The sequence below is a fragment of the Bufo gargarizans genome, chromosome 5, assembly GCF_014858855.1.
Source record: "Bufo gargarizans isolate SCDJY-AF-19 chromosome 5, ASM1485885v1, whole genome shotgun sequence".
NCBI lineage: Eukaryota > Metazoa > Chordata > Amphibia > Anura > Bufonidae > Bufo > Bufo gargarizans.
In genome coordinates this window covers 278,869,579-278,886,908 of record NC_058084.1, presented here as the reverse complement: position 1 = coordinate 278,886,908, position 17,330 = coordinate 278,869,579, and the positions used below count along the sequence as shown (strand labels likewise).

Sequence of the window (17,330 nt, the reverse complement as noted above, 5' to 3'; positions counted from 1 at the left end):
AAGATAATTAAAATTAAGGTAAAAATGTATTATTCACAATAAAAATTGCATAAACATAAAAATGTATTGGCCAATACTGTAATGCTGAGAGTAATTGTATCGGGGAAAAAATATATCGATTGGTTTCCCAAATCAATAAGACTCAGACAATTAAATCACTGATTATATCAAAAACGTGTACAAACCTATAAGGAATGATATTGAAATCGGTATATCAATTGTTCAAACATTAAAGTGCATGTAATAGTTGTTATTTCCCTTGAGAGGCCAAAAACAAAACAGCTAGATGGTTTCCAGACGATTATATATGTTCATTATAAGAACTTAATAAGGCAATGGTTCAATGCGAACTTGGGTGAGTTGAAAAGTCCAGTATAGACACTTATTTCAAGCCAACTCCTATATATCACTCGTATGTTCGAGTTAGATGTTCAGGCGAACTTATGTTACAAAGCGAAAGTTCAGTATAGGTGCTTGATAAGGTACTCACGATTTTTCAGCCTTAGATGTCAGTTTGTTGTTCAGGGCGTTCAGGTTTGTCACATGGTACTAGCGTGTGTAATGCTCTTTTCCCAAAATCACGTGACGTATTATAACAAGATTACCTCGATGTCTCGCTTCCTTATTGCTGAGTTATCGCAAGATTTCCTCCGTATCCAACTTCCTTGTTGTTAGATGTCTTTAGCCATTTGCTCGATTAATTCTTATGTCAAATCGATTCTCTTCACTAGCGGTAGTATTCTTTAAAGATTTTTCTTCTGAAGGCACTGGAGAGCAATTCTTAAAGTTTGACCAAACGCGTTTCGGAGTATAATTTGGGTCTTACTCCTTCCTCAGTGGATGAGATTTTGGGAAAAGAGCGTTACACACGCTAGTACCACGTGAAAAACCTGAACGCCCTGAACAACAAACTGACATCTAAGGCTGAAAAATCGTGAGTACCTTATCAAGCACCTATACTGAACTTTCTCTTTATAACATAAGTTCGCCTGAACATCTAACTCGAACACACGAGTGAGATATAGGAGTTGGCTTGAAATAAGTGTATATACTGGACTTTTCAACTCACCTAAGTTCGCATTGAACAATTGCCTTATTAAGTTCTTATAATGAACATACCGTATATAATCGTCTGGAAACCATCTAGCTGTTTTGTTTTTGGCCTCTCAAGGGAAATAACAACTATTACATGCACTTTAATGTTTGAACAATTGATATACCGATTTCAATATCATTCCTTATCGGTTTATGAGTATGTACACGTTTTTGATATAATCAGTGATTTAATCGTCTGAGTCTTATTGTTTTGGGAAACCAATCGATATATTTTTTTCCCCGAAACAATTACTCTCAGCAATACATACCTTTTTATGTTTATGCTATTTTTAGTGTAAATAATACATTTTTACCTTAATTTTAATCATCTTGCGTGACCCATGTGTTTTTGAGTGCCGATTTATCTACAATCAATTTTATTCTATTCAGTAAACGGGGGTTTACAATTAATCGTGCACCTAGCCCGAGTTCCTTCTTTTAGGTAGAGCCATCCTAATTTGAATAGACAATCATGAGACTTTATTGAAAAAAATGGGAGCTGAGATGGATTCATGAACTCAACACCGTGGACCTGAAAGGACTTAATAGAGACTTTGGGTTAAATATTTTTATTTAACAGGTATCCCTCATTATGTATTCTACCCTTTCTCTTTTGTAGTTATGGAACATAGTAGTATTTCTTAAATATTGAGCCCAACAATTGTGATTGTTGTGTAATTCTTTGTCTTTATTTTTATTTTTAGATACGTCTCCATGCGATGCCCAAGTCCTCCTACCATAGTTTTTTACTCTAGAATGTCCGTCTTCTTCTAGGATGTAGACTGCACAGGTACCCAGAACCAACTAACAAGGTTCTAGATTTCTCTTGATTGTCCTCTGAGGGATCCTGTATTACTCCTACTAACAAATTACGTTTTTTGGGAGTGACACCATCGGCTAAACGATTGAGGTACTATACTGTATGTATGAATGAATGAAGGGACATTGTGCCCGGGGCTTCCATCTGCCTAGATACTTAATAGTAATCTGATGGTCAACTACCTCTAAAGTATGTCCTTGATCTTTCCCCACTGCTAACCATGGGGTGTGGAGCCACAAATTGTGGACCTTCTCCCCAATGGTGATCTTTATGAAGGGGGAATTTGACTGGGATGGCTCCTATAGTTGAGTGGGTGACTGTCATCTAAATGATGACCCCACTTTATTTGGGCAGCTTTCCTTAATGGTGATGCTTATGTGTGATAAATTGATGGAGGTGGCTCCTTTATCACTAAGTGGGTGACTGTCATCTAAATGATGACCCCACTTTATTAAGGCAGCCCTCCAATAGTTGCATGATTGGCCACTGGACTACTCCGATGGGGCTTAGTAAGGCCCCTTTCACACGGGCATTGCGTGTGAGGGCCGGACAAGATGCGGGTGCGTTGCGGGAAAATGCATGATTTTTTCCGCGCGAGTGCAAGCGTTTTAATGCGTTTTGCACGCGCATGAGAAAAATCGGCATGTTTGGTACCCAGACCCGAACCCGGACTTCTTCACAGAAGTTTGGTTTAGGTGTTGGGTAGATTTTATTATTTTTCCTTAAAACATTGTTATAAGGGAAAATAATAGCATTCTTCATACAGAATGCTAAGTAAATTAGGGATGATGGGGTTAAAAAAAATAATAATAAGAATTAAACTCACCTCATCCACTTGTTCGCGCAGGCTGCCTTGTCTTCTTTCGTCTTCTTTGAGGACCTGGGAGGAAAAGGAACTTTGGCGACGTCACTGCGCTTATCACTATGCTATTATTAAATAATAAATATCGGGTCCCCATCCTGATCGTCTCCTAGCAACCAACTAACATGGAAAGCTAATGGGGTATCATATAAGGTTTGATATAGGGGTTTGATCTGGGGATTTAACTTGCGGTCTTATATGGGGGTCTGATCTGAGGATATGATATTGAGTTTGGATCTGTGGGTCTGATATGGGCATCTGATCTGATATGGTGGTCTGATTTGAGTTCTCATATGTGAGTCTGATATGGGTTTCTGATATGGGGGTCTGATCTAAGGTCTGATATGGGTTCTGATCTGAAAGGTAAGGAGGTATTTTTTGTACTAGCACATATTATAAGGGGGTATTTTTTGTAGTGGCGCACATTATAAGGGGGTAATTTTTGTACTGGTGCACATTATAAGGTAGTATAAAGTATTTTTTTGTACTGTGCATCTGAAGGGTGTATTTATAGTATTGCCGCATATTAGGCAATTTGGTAGTGGCACACATTAGGGGGCATTAGAAGGAGAATTATTACTACTGGAGAATTATGAGGAACGTGATAACTAGTATGGGCACAATGGGGCACTGTTGGGGGTACTGTTAATACTATGCACTCTGGCAGATAATTATTTCTATAGGTGGGATTTTGAGCAGCACTGCTGTGAGGAGCATTCTTAGCACAATAATTTTTGAGGGAAAATATGTTTACACTATAGTGTCAGGGACACTGTTTCCTGGGGGCAGTTAATTTTTAGGGCACTCTGTGCCAATAATTATTCATAGCGACACTATGTGTGTGGTATTAGTATTTTCAGGGGGACTGTTTCTGCAGTATAATGTTGGGGAGCACAGTGGGCACAGTATTAACAGTGGCAGAATGGGGTGTTCAGAAGGTGGGGGGATGGTGGAAAGGTAGGAATCTAAGATGTATGTCAACGTCTGTAGAGCTGAGAGATAGCTGTAAGAAATCATCACGGTGGAATGGTCTGAAAGGAGAAGATGAGGAAAGAGAACGTCTACATCAGAGTAGACATCACTGGATGTAAGAGGTATGTGGGACTGTATTACCCTGTATGTTTTGTAGCGCTATATGTAATGTTTTCAAAGTATGTCTTTAACAATAGGGATGGAGAGAAAGGCTTAGGTTGAGAATTTGGCATGAGAAAGGCTTGGCGCACCCATGCCCCTTGCCACAAACTCTTGCACCAGGACCCATGATCCTTTAGCTACGCCCCTTGCAATCAGTATTAATGCTACGCATTTGCCACTAATACTACTACCACCCACAGACAGACGATCTACCGACTTGTATGTTCCATACTATGCTGCTTTTGCTGCCTCTACTATTGCACCACGTGCCTATTTTACCCTACCCTTTCTACATGCACACTTTACTGCTGTTGCTCTAAATTAAAAGGGAGAATTTATTAATTTTTGGAGGCTTGCTCCCAACATCCTCAGGGATCTGTTCTGTACCTCAGGGATCTGTTCTGGGACCCATATTGTTTAATATCTTTATCAGCGAAATTGCAGAAGGCCTCGATGGTAAGGTGTGTCTTTTTGCTGATGACACAAAGATTTGTAACAGGGTTGATGTTCCTGGAGGGATACACCAAACGGAAAAGGATTTTTAACATCCCGAAGTGTGTTACTAAACTCTCTTTCCCTGCTACAACATGTTATGTGTAAGTTTATTGTCCGTCTATATAATTATAATGTCATTGAATGTTTTTCTAGGCCTGTTTTATATTATGCTGTAATTTCCCTGTACACCAGCAGGTGGCAGCAATGTGTGATCAGGTCCATAGCCAGCTTAGTATTGCTAGACTGGAATAGTTCATTCCAGTCTTAGGCCCCATCCTCTGTGAGCAGAAGTGGGCTGGTCCCATGTCCTGTCTCATGGGGAGGAGAAGGAAGTTTAGTTTAGTGTACCAGCTTTGTTAGTAGGAGCTCCCAGAAAATAGGGATCCCAACCCAGGATCTTGCCTCGGCTGAGGCCAAAGATCACTCTTCCCAGCCTGAGCCATCAGCGTCAGCTGGTTGACAAGCAAGCAGCCACCTCCAGCCTCCAGGAAGAAGCATTCCCTGTGAGCCAAGCTGTGAGTACATATCCAGGGTCTAGGGGAAGCCAAATTCCTCCTCAGCTAGTCAGGCCCATACCAAGCAGAAGACAGACAGAGCAGAAGATAAATACCTGCCAGATTCTCCAGGCACAAAGTATAGAAGCAAAAGAGATATTGATCCCTGCCATACATTGCCTATACCTGCTGGGACCCAAGACTATTGCTGTAACTTGTATGGATTTAAAGCTGCCATTCAGTAAAGACAAGTTGGATTATATTACCAGTCTGGAACTCATTTACTGCTACCAAAGTTCCTCAATTACTCCTATTAACAACACTCATTTTATTGCAAGTGAGCCAGGATCCAGGAGTCCAGCCATACCAAGGTAGGAGACACCGTTGACACTACCATACCTACTATACAGAGACATTATCCCCCTCTGGCATTCCTTACCTGGTACGTGAGTTATAACATCTTAAAGGGCCCGGCAACAGTACCTGCGCAAGCTGCAATTGGCGTCACAAACTGCTCATAAATATATATATATACCTATCCTGACCCACTGCACTGTACTGCGGTCCTTGCTCCATTGCAGATTTAGAAAAACTAGAGGAATGGTAAAAAATCTGGCAACTAAAATTTAATGTTGATAAGTGCAAGATAATGCACCTGGGGCATAAAAACCCAAGAGCAGAATATAAAATCAGTGATACAGTCCTAATCTCAGTATCTGAGGAAAGGGATTTAGGGGTCATTATTTCAGAAGACTTAAAGGTAGGCAGACAATGTCATAGAGCAACAGGAAATGCTAGCAGAATGCTTGGGTGTATAGGGAGAGGCATTACCAGTAGAAAGAGGGAGGTGCTCATGCCGCTCTACAGAGCACGAGTGAGACCTCATTTGGAGTATTGTGCTCAGTACTGGAGACCATATCTCCAGAAGGATATTGATACTTTGGAGAGAGTTCAGAGAAGAGCTACTAAACTGGTACATGGATTGCAGGATAAAACTTACCAGGAAAGATTAAAGGACCTTAACATGTATAGCTTGGAAGAAAGACGAGACAGAGGGGATATGATAGAAACTTTTAAATACATAAAGGGAATCAGCAAGGTAAAAGAGGAGAGAATATTTAAAAGAAGGAAAACTGCTACAAGAGGACATCGTTTTAAATTAGAGGGGCAAAGGTTTAAAAGTAATATCAGGAAGTATTACTTTACTGAGAGAGTAGTGGATGCATGGAATAGCCTTCCTGCAGAAGTGGTAGCCACAAATACAGGGAAGGAGTTTAAGCATGCATGGGATAGGCATAAGGCCATCCTTCATATAAGATAGGGCCAGGGGTATTCATAGTAAGTATTCAGTATATTGGGCAGACTAGATGGGCCAAATGGTTCTTATCTGCCGACACATTCTATGTTTCTATCCCACTCTTTCTTCTGACAAGTAGCACTTGTGCGTGTCGTATGGGCAAGCATTCTGACCTCGGCAAGGCATAATTTTTGGACACTTAGCACCCCAACAATCCATTTTGTTATCCTATAACACTGTGTGTTTAAACACTATCTGCCCTAATAAGGGACAATTTTTGGATGCTTTGTTATATGAAAAGCATAACACATGCAACGGAGCAGTTTGTGTTTAAACACACTGTTCGTTAACATGCAGTTGCTCACAGATATGTATGTTAGTGTCACTGACATAATTTACTATTGCTGTCATTGAGCTCAAGAGCTCAGGGAGAGGGAAGGAGGTGGGGTTCTGTGGAGAGAAAAATCAAGAATTCTTAAAACTAAAGAGAAATGATAGTTGTTAGTGATGGCTCACCTAACTATTGCACATAGAGTGGGTGCCCCAACCGATATAGACACACCCAGTCTAAAAGAAAAAAGGTAAATATAAAATATAGAATGGTTGTGCACACCTCATTTGGAGGAATTCATCTGACATATTAGTATAAGTCGAATTGGTATGAGTCGGATTGCTATAGTGTGATGGTAATAAAATAGTTTTATTTTCATATAAAAATATAAAGATAAAAAAAGAAACAATATCTCATATGTATTGAGTTATTTTTGAAGAATGTCAGAGATGTTCAGCAACGGGGACCGTGGTCAAGGTGGACCATGGGGTGGTAAGGGTCTCCGCAATAGATATCTCAGACAGTCCTGAAATAGCCAAATAATACCCTGATTGTTCAGGAAGATAATAATTCATATGTACAGCTCATCAAATAAGCATAAGCTCATCAAATAGGTTATAATACAAATGTAAATCCACTTGGGATGTAGTTGATCCAGCAAATAGTAGACAAACAAATAGTGAACAATTCATCCACTGAAGGACTATAATAAATCACAGTAAAAAAAAAGTGAGTCCCCTCGTTAACAGATCTGTTGAAAAATCTGTAAAAAGTCATGCGCAAAAAAAAGAGGGTTGCACTCATGGAAAGGACAATTGTACCCAAAAAAAGAATAATTACAACCATAAACAGAATAATTCCACCTGTAGAAGAGAGAATGATTCCACCTGTAAAAAGGCTTCTCCAGCGAATAGTTCATCCACAGTATGACCGTAATGGGTTAAAATGCAAAAGGTTTTAAAAAAGATTTTTAAAAATTTGCTTAATTAATAATTCATCCAGCAAATCATTCATCTATTGTAAGACTATGTTATTAGTTTAAGTAAATACATGTGAGTGCTCCCGATTGTGCAACAATGTAATATTTCATTGCTCCAAATAGGGTAACATGAACATTGTAAGTGAGTCTATAAGAATAAATAGGTTGCTCAATATAAATTCCTTATATAGTTCTGTAATTTTCATAGACTCCTGCAATTTTCATATACTAGCTTGATAAGTTTTAATCACGTAGGCAATAAGGCTAGATGATATAACCTTACTCACGGTTAGTTGTCCCAACAAGGAACTGGCCCGGCTGAATCGTAACAGATGGGAGATTGGAGGATTTCCCTCAATGTAATACGTGTATGCCGCAGATTATGCTGTTAGCATCACGATATTTGGAATAACCCGCTGGTGATGTTAGTGTCTGTGGCCGCGGCATCCCACGTGCCTACAGAGCTCACGGTGCTTGAGTTTTTCTGGCGTCTCCTTGTGGACTGAAGGGATTTACATTGTAATTAATTTCAGGTCCCGCATTAAGGGAAATTGGTTAGAGTGCCCTTGAGTACATGGGGTTCCAATATTGGGAAATGACGCCTGGCTGGGGGTCTTTCTCTCACCAATGAACCAATGGTGAGAGAAAGACCCCCAACCAGAGTCTAGGAGTCTATGAAAATTACAGAACTATATAAGGAATTTATATTCAGCAACCTATTTATTCTTATAGACTCACTTACAATGTTCATGTTACCCTATTTGGAGTAATGAAATGTTACATTGTTGCACAATCGGGAGTACTCACATGTATTTATTTCAACAAATAACACAGTCTTACAATAGATGAATGATTTGCTGGATGAGTTATTAATTAAGCAAATTTTTAGAAATCTTTTTTAAAACCTTTTGCATTTTAACCCATTACAGTCATACTGGGGATGAACTATTCGCTGGATAAGCCTTTTTACAGGTGGAATCATTCTCTCTTCTACAGGTGGAATTATTCTGTTTATGGTTGTAATTGTTCTTCTTTTGGGTACAATTGTCCTTTCCATGAGAGCAACCCTCTTTTTTTTGCGCATGACTTTTTACTGATTTTTCAACAGATCTGTTAACCAGTGGACTCACTTTTTTAATGTGATTTATTATAGTCCTTCAGTTGATGAATTGTTCACTATTCGTTTGTCTACTATTTGCTGGATCAACTACATCCCAAGGATTGACATTTATATTATAACCTATTTGATGAGCTTATGCTTATTTGATGAGCTGTACATATGAATTATTATCTTCCTGAACAATCAGGGCATTATTTGGCTATTTCAGGACTGTCTGAGATATCTATTGCGGAGACCCTTACCACCCCATGGTCCACCTTGACCACAGTCCCCGTTGCTGAACTCTGATCTCTGACATTCTTCAAAAATAACTCAAAACATATGAGATATTGTTTCTTTTTTTATCTTTATATTTTTCTATGAAAATAAAACCATTTTATTACCATCACACTATAGCAATCCGACTCATACCAATTCGACTTATACTAATATGTCAGATGAATTCCTCCAAATGAGGTGTGCACAATCATTCTATATTTTATATTGAACAAAAAGAGATAAAATGTTTTCCTAATAATTCAGAGTCCTTTGAGACTAGAGGCTGTTATAAACCTATTCCCAGGGCAATTGAAGCCAAATTGGTTCAAGTAGAATCAATTTGGGTCCAAACTGAACTTTTTGAAAAATTCGACAAACCAGAACCAAACTGAATTTTGAAAAGTTCACTCATCCTTCAAACAGCTGATTGGTGAGCTTTCAAGAGTTGGACCTCCATCGATCTGATATTCATGTCCTAAGGACAGGCCATCCATATTTTGACTTTGGAAAACCCCTTTAATAGCATCTGTTTATATTGAGCTATTTTGTAGTGTAGTACTGTACATGAGCAAGCACTAAATTACAGTTAACACACTTTAAATAACATATAAATACATACCTGCTGGTGGTCTCCAATTAGGATAAGGTGTTGGCAGCTATGGCTTAGCGCTGTTATAATGTGTGCTTCCAAAACTTCAGCAGCCTCTTCAACAATGACAATTCTTGGTTGAACAACTTGTAGAAGTTTCCTATATTTTGCTGCACCTATAATTAGGGGAAAAAAAGGAAACGCATCAATTAACTCGCTCTCTAATCTCCTGAAATATTCTTCCATATCACTACAGAGTTCTGTTTTGTCAAGATGTGTAGTAGTACAACGGGCGCCTCCCCCCAGGACCCTCTCTATTGCGTCCCAGGTGTAGTAGGAATGCTGAGTGGTGTAGTGCGGCCTAAATGTCTCTTTATGTGCATCACGGTGCTCTAACCTGAATACGGCTGAACCCCAGGCTTTGGCTCCGAAGCAATAAAAAGGGGAGATAATTGAGGGATTTGAAAGAATAACTTAAGGGGGTTTTCTGGGAAACTAAACTACACTACACCAAAAAAATTAATATTATGTCATAGTAAAAACATTCATAAGTATTTATCAAAAGAAGCTTGTTTTCCCTAGGGAGTTGTCATTGTGGGACCCTAAAATGGCTGTCATCAAGTCCTTGCATCAGAAACACGTCATAGAATGCCCAGTACACTCACTAGGACGGGCTGCTTGAGACACTGTTCAGCCTTAGGTAACAGCTACTTCCTGGTAGAGCTGACTGCTAGTGAGGTGTAAATGCGCAGAGCATGCGCAGAGCTTAGGCAGTTCCCAGTGAAGAGAGATCTGTCTCAGGCACCTTGCAGGGCTCGGAAGCGCAATTTTAAAAGGAATCTACTCTTATCACAGTTTGTGCTGTGCCCTGTCAGCCTTGACAGGAGTGAGGGAGGCCGGATACATCATCACAAATCTTTTCTCTGCGGCAGAGTTTTCGGCTCTGTGCTGTGATATGTCAGGCCTGACAGGAGTGAGGGAGGCCGGCTACATCATCGGCTGCTGGCTGTGTAAGCTAATAATTTCTGTTCCCAGTAAAAATAAATATATAAATAAAGGCTAATTTATTAATTTAAATATATAAATATATATTTGCACACACTGTGGGGAAATTTTTTACTTTTTTTTGTAAAAAGTCTATTTTCTTAAAATATTATAAACAAATAGATCAAAACCGTTTATATTTTTTATACAATTACACAGATATATACTTTTTATTCATACGGTATCTATGTGTATATGACTATATATAATACATTTAATATATACATATAATAGTACAGTGCATGTGTGTATATACAGTTGCAATAAAAAGTATGTGAACCCTTTGGAATGATATGGATTTCTGCACAAATTGGTCATAAAATGCGATCTGATCTTCAAGTCACAACAATAGACAATCACAGTCTGCCTAAACTAATAACACGCAAAGAATTCAATGTTACCATGTTTTTATTGAACACACCATGTAAACATTCACAGCATAGGTGGAAAAAGTATGTGAACCCTTGGATTTAATAACTGGTTGAACCTCCTTTGGCAGCAATAACTTCACCCAAAAGTTTCCTGTAGTTGCAGATCCGACGTGCAAAACGGTCAGGAGTAATTCTTGACCATTCCTCTTTACAGAACTGTTTCAGTTCAGCAATACTCTTGGGATGTCTGGTGTGAATCGCTTTCTTGAGGTCATGCCACAGTATCTCAATCGGGTTGAGGTTCGGACTCTGACTGGGTCACTCCAGAAGGTGTATTTTCTTCTGTTTAAAGGGTTTCTACCATCAGCATTACTGTTAGGTAGCTGACTGACATTATCGATGTGCTAATGTCAGCACTACATAACAGTGTGTTTTTTACATTTGTAAAAAACACACTATAAATATATATATATATAAATATATATATTTATTATTATTTATTATTAAAGCGCCATTCATTCCATAGCGCTGTACATATGATAAGGCGTGCACATACATAATATAGAGAATTGCACTAATCATAAACAAGATGAGCTACAAACTGGTAGAGGGGGCCCTGCCCGTGAGGGCTTACAATCTACATGGTATGGGAGAAGGACACAGTAGGTGTGGGTGAAGTTGGCCATGGCGGTATAGAGGCAGCAAGGTCACTGATTGTAGGCTTGTCTGAAGAGGTGGGTTTTCAGGTTTCTTTTGAAGGATTCCACTGTAGGTGAGAGTCTGATATGTTGGGGTAGCGAGTTCCAGAGTATGGGGGATGCACGGGAGGAATCTTGGAGTCGATTGTGGGAAGAGGCAATAATAAGAGAGGAGAGAAGGAGGTCTTGTGAGGATCAGAGAGTGCGTGTGGGGGTGTATCGGGAAAGTAGCTCAGAGATGTAGGGAGGGGACAGGTAATGGATGGCCTTGTATGTATTTGTTAGTACTTTGAACTGAATCCGTTGAGCATTGGGGAGCCAGTGAAGGGATTGCCAGAGGGGAGAGGCAGAGGAGTAATAGGGTGAGAGGTGGATTAGTCGGGCAGCAGAGTTGAGGATAGGAGGGGTGCGAGAGTGCTAGATGGAGGGCCACAGAGGAGAATGTTGCAGTAGTCTAGGCGGGAGATGAGGGCATGTACAAGCATTTTCGCAGATTCAAAGTTAAGGAAAGTACGGATGCGGGAGATGTTTTTGAGTTGGAGGCGGCAGGTGGTGGAAAGGGCTTGGATGTGCGGTCGGAAGGAAAGGGCAGAATATATATATTTAATATTATATCATTTTTTTATATTATCATAATCTCTAATTATGCTTATTTTTATTATGCCGCACTTTTTTCATTTCAATTGTATGTGATTATTAATTTTATTATCATCACTTTTTGCTAGCATACTACTCTAGTTTATACCTTTTTTAGACTAGATAAAGGGGTCTGTAGAACCCCGAAACACATTGTCTTCCAATAAACTTCATGGCTTTCAACATCTGGTTGTGATCCTGCGCCCACTTGACTTCCATGGTCCAGTGGAGCTCCAGTACTATTGTTCACCCGGTCGGCGGTCTGGCCCCCGCCTAAGGAGATTTCGGACTGAATCAGCAGCACCAACTAGTTACTTTTTCCAGATGGCCTTCATTGTGGTTGTGCCCAATATTGGTGCAACCTGAACAGGTGAGCATAACTAACCCACCCGTGTTTGGAGGACACTTTATTTGACATAGTCACCCTATGAGCGCCTTTCTCTCCCTGTGGCCATTTTTTGCTCCTTCTTGTAGCAAGCAGGACTAGCCCACTTCTGCCCAAAGGGGGGATAATGGAATGGTGAGTTCCATTCTATCTAAGTATAGCTCTGCCATATTTTCTGCCACCTGCTGGTGAACCAGGCACATTACGTGTAATAAACAGTTACATAACAATATTATAGATGCACATTGTGGTGAACCTGGAATATAATTAAACAGATGACATTTATGTTAGACAGTAGCAGGGTGCAGGAGTGCTAACAACACTCTGGAGTGTTACAGTAGGACAGAATGTAAGTCCTCTGGAGAGCACCTTGAGCTCCACATTAGTCAGTTTGTATGATGACAAGTTGATGACACAGCTGACTTTACCAGGGTAAAGAAACATTCAACATCAGCATGCAGGAAAGGAGGGCAAGTCAAAGCTTAAAAAAACAACAAAGAAATCGCCATAAAACCTACAGATAAAGCTGGCACTATAGTCCTTTTAAACACCTTAGACTATGTAAAAGAAGCACACTGACAAGTCACAGACACACGATACTACATAAAAATGGAGGGAGACCCAACTTTAAGAGAATTGAAAAAGGTCATCAGAGGTCTTCCTGTAAAATCCACAAAATGTTTAGACTTGGTACCTGAGGATCCAAGGATCAGAGTATTCTGCATGATTCCCAAAATACATGAACCAGATAATCCAAAGAGACCGATCATCTCAGGTGTGGGAACCCTCACTGAAAAAATGTCAGGATGGATAGAGAGCATCTTCACACCATTAGTGAGGAACACAAAAAGTTATCTACAGTACACCGCTGACTTATTGAACAAACTGTCAGTCATTGGTCCCCCCCCCTAAATGCACAATCTTGGCCACCATGGATGTGGAATCCTTATATTCAAATATCCAACACGATGATGGATTAAATGCTTGCCAAGTGTACCTACAGGCTAATGGGATTGTCTCAGAGTCTGTACTGCAACTCACCAAATTCATCCTCACCCACAACTTTTTCACTTTTGGTAAGGAGATATATTTACAATGCACTGGTACCGCCATGGGCAGCAAAATGGCACCGCAATATAAAAATCTTTTCATGGCAAAACTGGAAAGCGACTTCTTGTTATCCTGCCCCATAAAACCCTTGGCCTACTTCCAATTCATTGAGGACATCTTTATAATCTGGACTGACCCTGAACATGAACTGATAAAATTTCATGAGCGATTCAATAAATTTCACCCCACCGTAAACCTGACCCCCAGCTATTCAAATACAAAAATAAGCTTTCTGGATACCACCATAAAACTTCAGAACAGCTTAATACAGACATCCCTGTATCGGAGATCTATTGATCAGCCTAGCGATAATTAGGTCTATATACAGTACAGACCAAAAGTTTGGACACACCTTCTCATTCAAAAAAAGTCTTTATTTTCATGACTATGAAAATTGTAGATTCACACTGAAGGCATCAAAACTATGAATTAACACATGTGGAATTATATACATAACAAAAAAAAGTGTGAAACAACTGAAAATATGTAATATTCTAGGTTCTTCAAAGTAGCCACGTTTTGCTTTGATTACTGGTTTGCACACTCTTGGCATTCTCTTGATGAGCTTCAAGGGGTAGTCACCTGAAATGGTCTTCCAACAGTCTTGAAGGAGTTCCCAGAGATGCGTAGCACTTGTTGGCCCTTTTGCCTTCACTCTGCGGTCCAGCTCACCCCAAACCATCTTGATTGGGTTCGGGTCCGGTGACTGTGGAATCCAGGTCATCTGGCGCAGCACCCCATCACTCTCCCTTCAAGATGGGTGGTGACCATGGCGGCCATTTTGAAGTCAGCCATTTTGAATCCAACTTTTGTTTTTTCAATAGGAAGAGGGTCATGTGACAAATCAAACTTATTGGGAATTTCACAAGAAAAACAATGATGTGCTTGGTTTTAACATAACGTTATTATTTCAGGAAGATATAAATCGAGAACCTCCTGTATCCAGGAGGTTCCGTGGCCCCAACCACCAGTGTAGTGAGCCGTCTACACGAGCGACATTTCCCCAATGTCATTGCTGGTACCTCAACCCAAGCGTCACCCCGAAAAATATATTGTGTCTGTAGCAGGAGTGGAATAAGGCGTGACACCCGCTATTTCTGTCCTGACTGCCCTGACCACCCTGCCCTATGCTTAGGGGAGTGTTTCCGGAAGTACCACACACAGGTACACTTAGTATAGGGATTGCGTTACACAGGACAGGCACACAGGGCTCTTAGAGCCCTTTCACACAGAGCTGCTGCAAACCTCTCCTTTCACCTGGGACAAAGTGCATAATGAACTTCGCCACATCTCTGGGCGCTTTGCGCTTTGCACATTGTCCCATGGGGAAGGAGAGTTTTGTCCTATAAAGGTAAAAAAAAAAAAAAAAAATCACAGGTAAGCAAAAAAGTTAATGTTCCAAAAGTTCAATAAAGTTTATAAAAGTTAATGTTCTGTTTCAAATGTTATATAAAGTTAATGTTAATGTTATATAAAGTTAATGTTAATAAATTTAATACATTGCAGCCTGTTTTTTTTTTTTACCTTCTAGGTGGACCAACCGATCAACCAGCTGCAGCACTGATGTGCATTCTGACAGAAGCATTGCGCTGCTGTCAGATTACACAAAAGTCGTGTATGCGGCGCTGCAAGACGATATTTCTCCTCAGCAGTAAAAAAAGATACGCTTGCCGAGGCTTATGATCTGAGGGGCGGTGTTCATATGCTTTGGCAAACACTTTGTATATAAAAAAAAAATTCCGGCAATGATTTATTCATCCACATCGATTGATGTGAATGGAGAAATCGGGTTTGCCAGGGCATATGGGCTGAGTGGGTTTGGATTTTGGGCGGGAGCTCCTATGTCCTGGCAGACGCCTTTCCCCTCCTTTTTTTTTGCACATTTTTTGGCAGAGATTTTTTCATCCACATTGATCAATGCAAATGAAGAAATCTGTGCCGTTCATTTTTTATTTCAGCCCAGAACAGGAAAAAAAAAATCTCATTACCCGTATGCTCAATATAAGGAGAATAGCAGGAACTCCTAATGCTGGCCATACATGTAATGATTGTGGAGACCCTCAAATGCCAGGGCAGTACAAACACCCCACAAATGACCCCATTTTGGAAAGAAGACACCCCAAGGTATTCGCTGAGGGGCATATTGAGTCCAAGATTGAACTTTTTGTCCCAAGTTAGCGGAAAGGGAGACTTTGTGATAAAAAAAAAAAATCAATTTCCGCTAACTTGTGCCAAAAAAAAAATCTATGAACTCGCCATGCCCCTCATAGAATACCTTGGGGTGTCTTCTTTCCAAAATGGGGTCACATGTGGGGTATTTATACTGCCCTGGCAATTTAGGGGCCCTAAAGCGTGAGAAGAAGTCTGGAATCCAAATGTCTAAAAATGCCCTCCTAAAAGGTACTCATTGGAATTTGGGCCCCTTTGCGCACCTAGGCTGCAGAAAAGTGTCACACATGTGGTATCGCAGTACTCAGGAGAAGTAGGGCAATGTGTTTTGGGGTGTCTTTTTACATATACCCATGCTGGATGAGATAAATATCTCTCTAAAAGACAACTTTTACAATTTTTTTATACAAAGTTGTCATTTGACAGAGATATTTATCTTACCCAACATGGGTATATGTAAAAATACACCCCAAAACACATTGCTCTACTTCTCCTGACTACAGTGATACCACATATGTGACACTTTTTTGCAGCTTAGGTGCACAAAGGGGCCCAAATTCCAATTAGTATCTTGAGGATTTCACAGGGCATTTTTTACATATTTGGATTCCAAACTACTTCTCAAGTTTAAGGGCCCCTAAAATGCCAGGGCAGTATAAATACCCAACATGTGACCCCATTTTGGAAAGAAGACACCCCAAGGTATTCCGTGAGGGGTATGGTGATTTCATGTAAAATTGTATTTTTTGTCACAAGTTAGTGGAATATGAGACTTGTAAGAAAAAAAAAGATATAATTTTCCGCTAACTTGTGACAAAAATAAAAACTTCCATGAACTCACTATGCCCATCAGCGAATACCTTAGGGTGTCTACTTTCCGAAATGAGGTCATTTGTGGGGTGTTTCTACTGTCTGGGCATTGTAGAACCTCAGGAAACACGACAGGTGCTCAGAAAGTCAGAGCTTCTTCAAAATGCGGAAATTCACATTTTTGTACCATAGTTTGTAAACGCTATAACTTTTGCGCAAACCAATAAATATACACTTATTGTATTTTTTTATCAAAGACATGTAGAACAATAAATTTAGAGAAAAATGTATATAGAAATGTAGTTTTATTTGAAAAATTTTACAACTGAAAGTAAAAAATTTCATTTTTTTGCAAAAACTTCGGTCAATTTCGATTAATATCAAAAAAAGTAAAAATGTCAGCAGCAATGAAATACCACCAAATGAAAGCTCTATTAGTGAGAAGAAAAGGAGGTAAAATTCATTTGGGTGGTAAGTTGTATGACCGAGCAATAAACCATGAAATTAGTGTAGTGAAGAATTGTAAAAAGTGGTCTGGTCATTAAGGGGGTTTAAGCTAGGGGAGCTGAGGTGGTTAAAGATCCGACTTTCATCGTACTATTACAACAGAGGTCGGGAAAGGGTTAAAGGACA

At 39.8% G+C, this 17,330-nt stretch overlaps 1 protein-coding gene across 1 annotated transcript in view; it reads right to left on the bottom strand.

Annotated features, from left to right (window-relative positions):
• Positions 1-17,330, bottom strand: part of LOC122938038 (NFX1-type zinc finger-containing protein 1-like) — a 231,841-nt gene that overhangs the window by 48,537 nt on the left and 165,974 nt on the right. Inside the window, 1 exon segment of the mRNA XM_044293307.1 lies at positions 9,505-9,650. Coding sequence (XP_044149242.1) covers positions 9,505-9,650 — 146 coding nt within the window.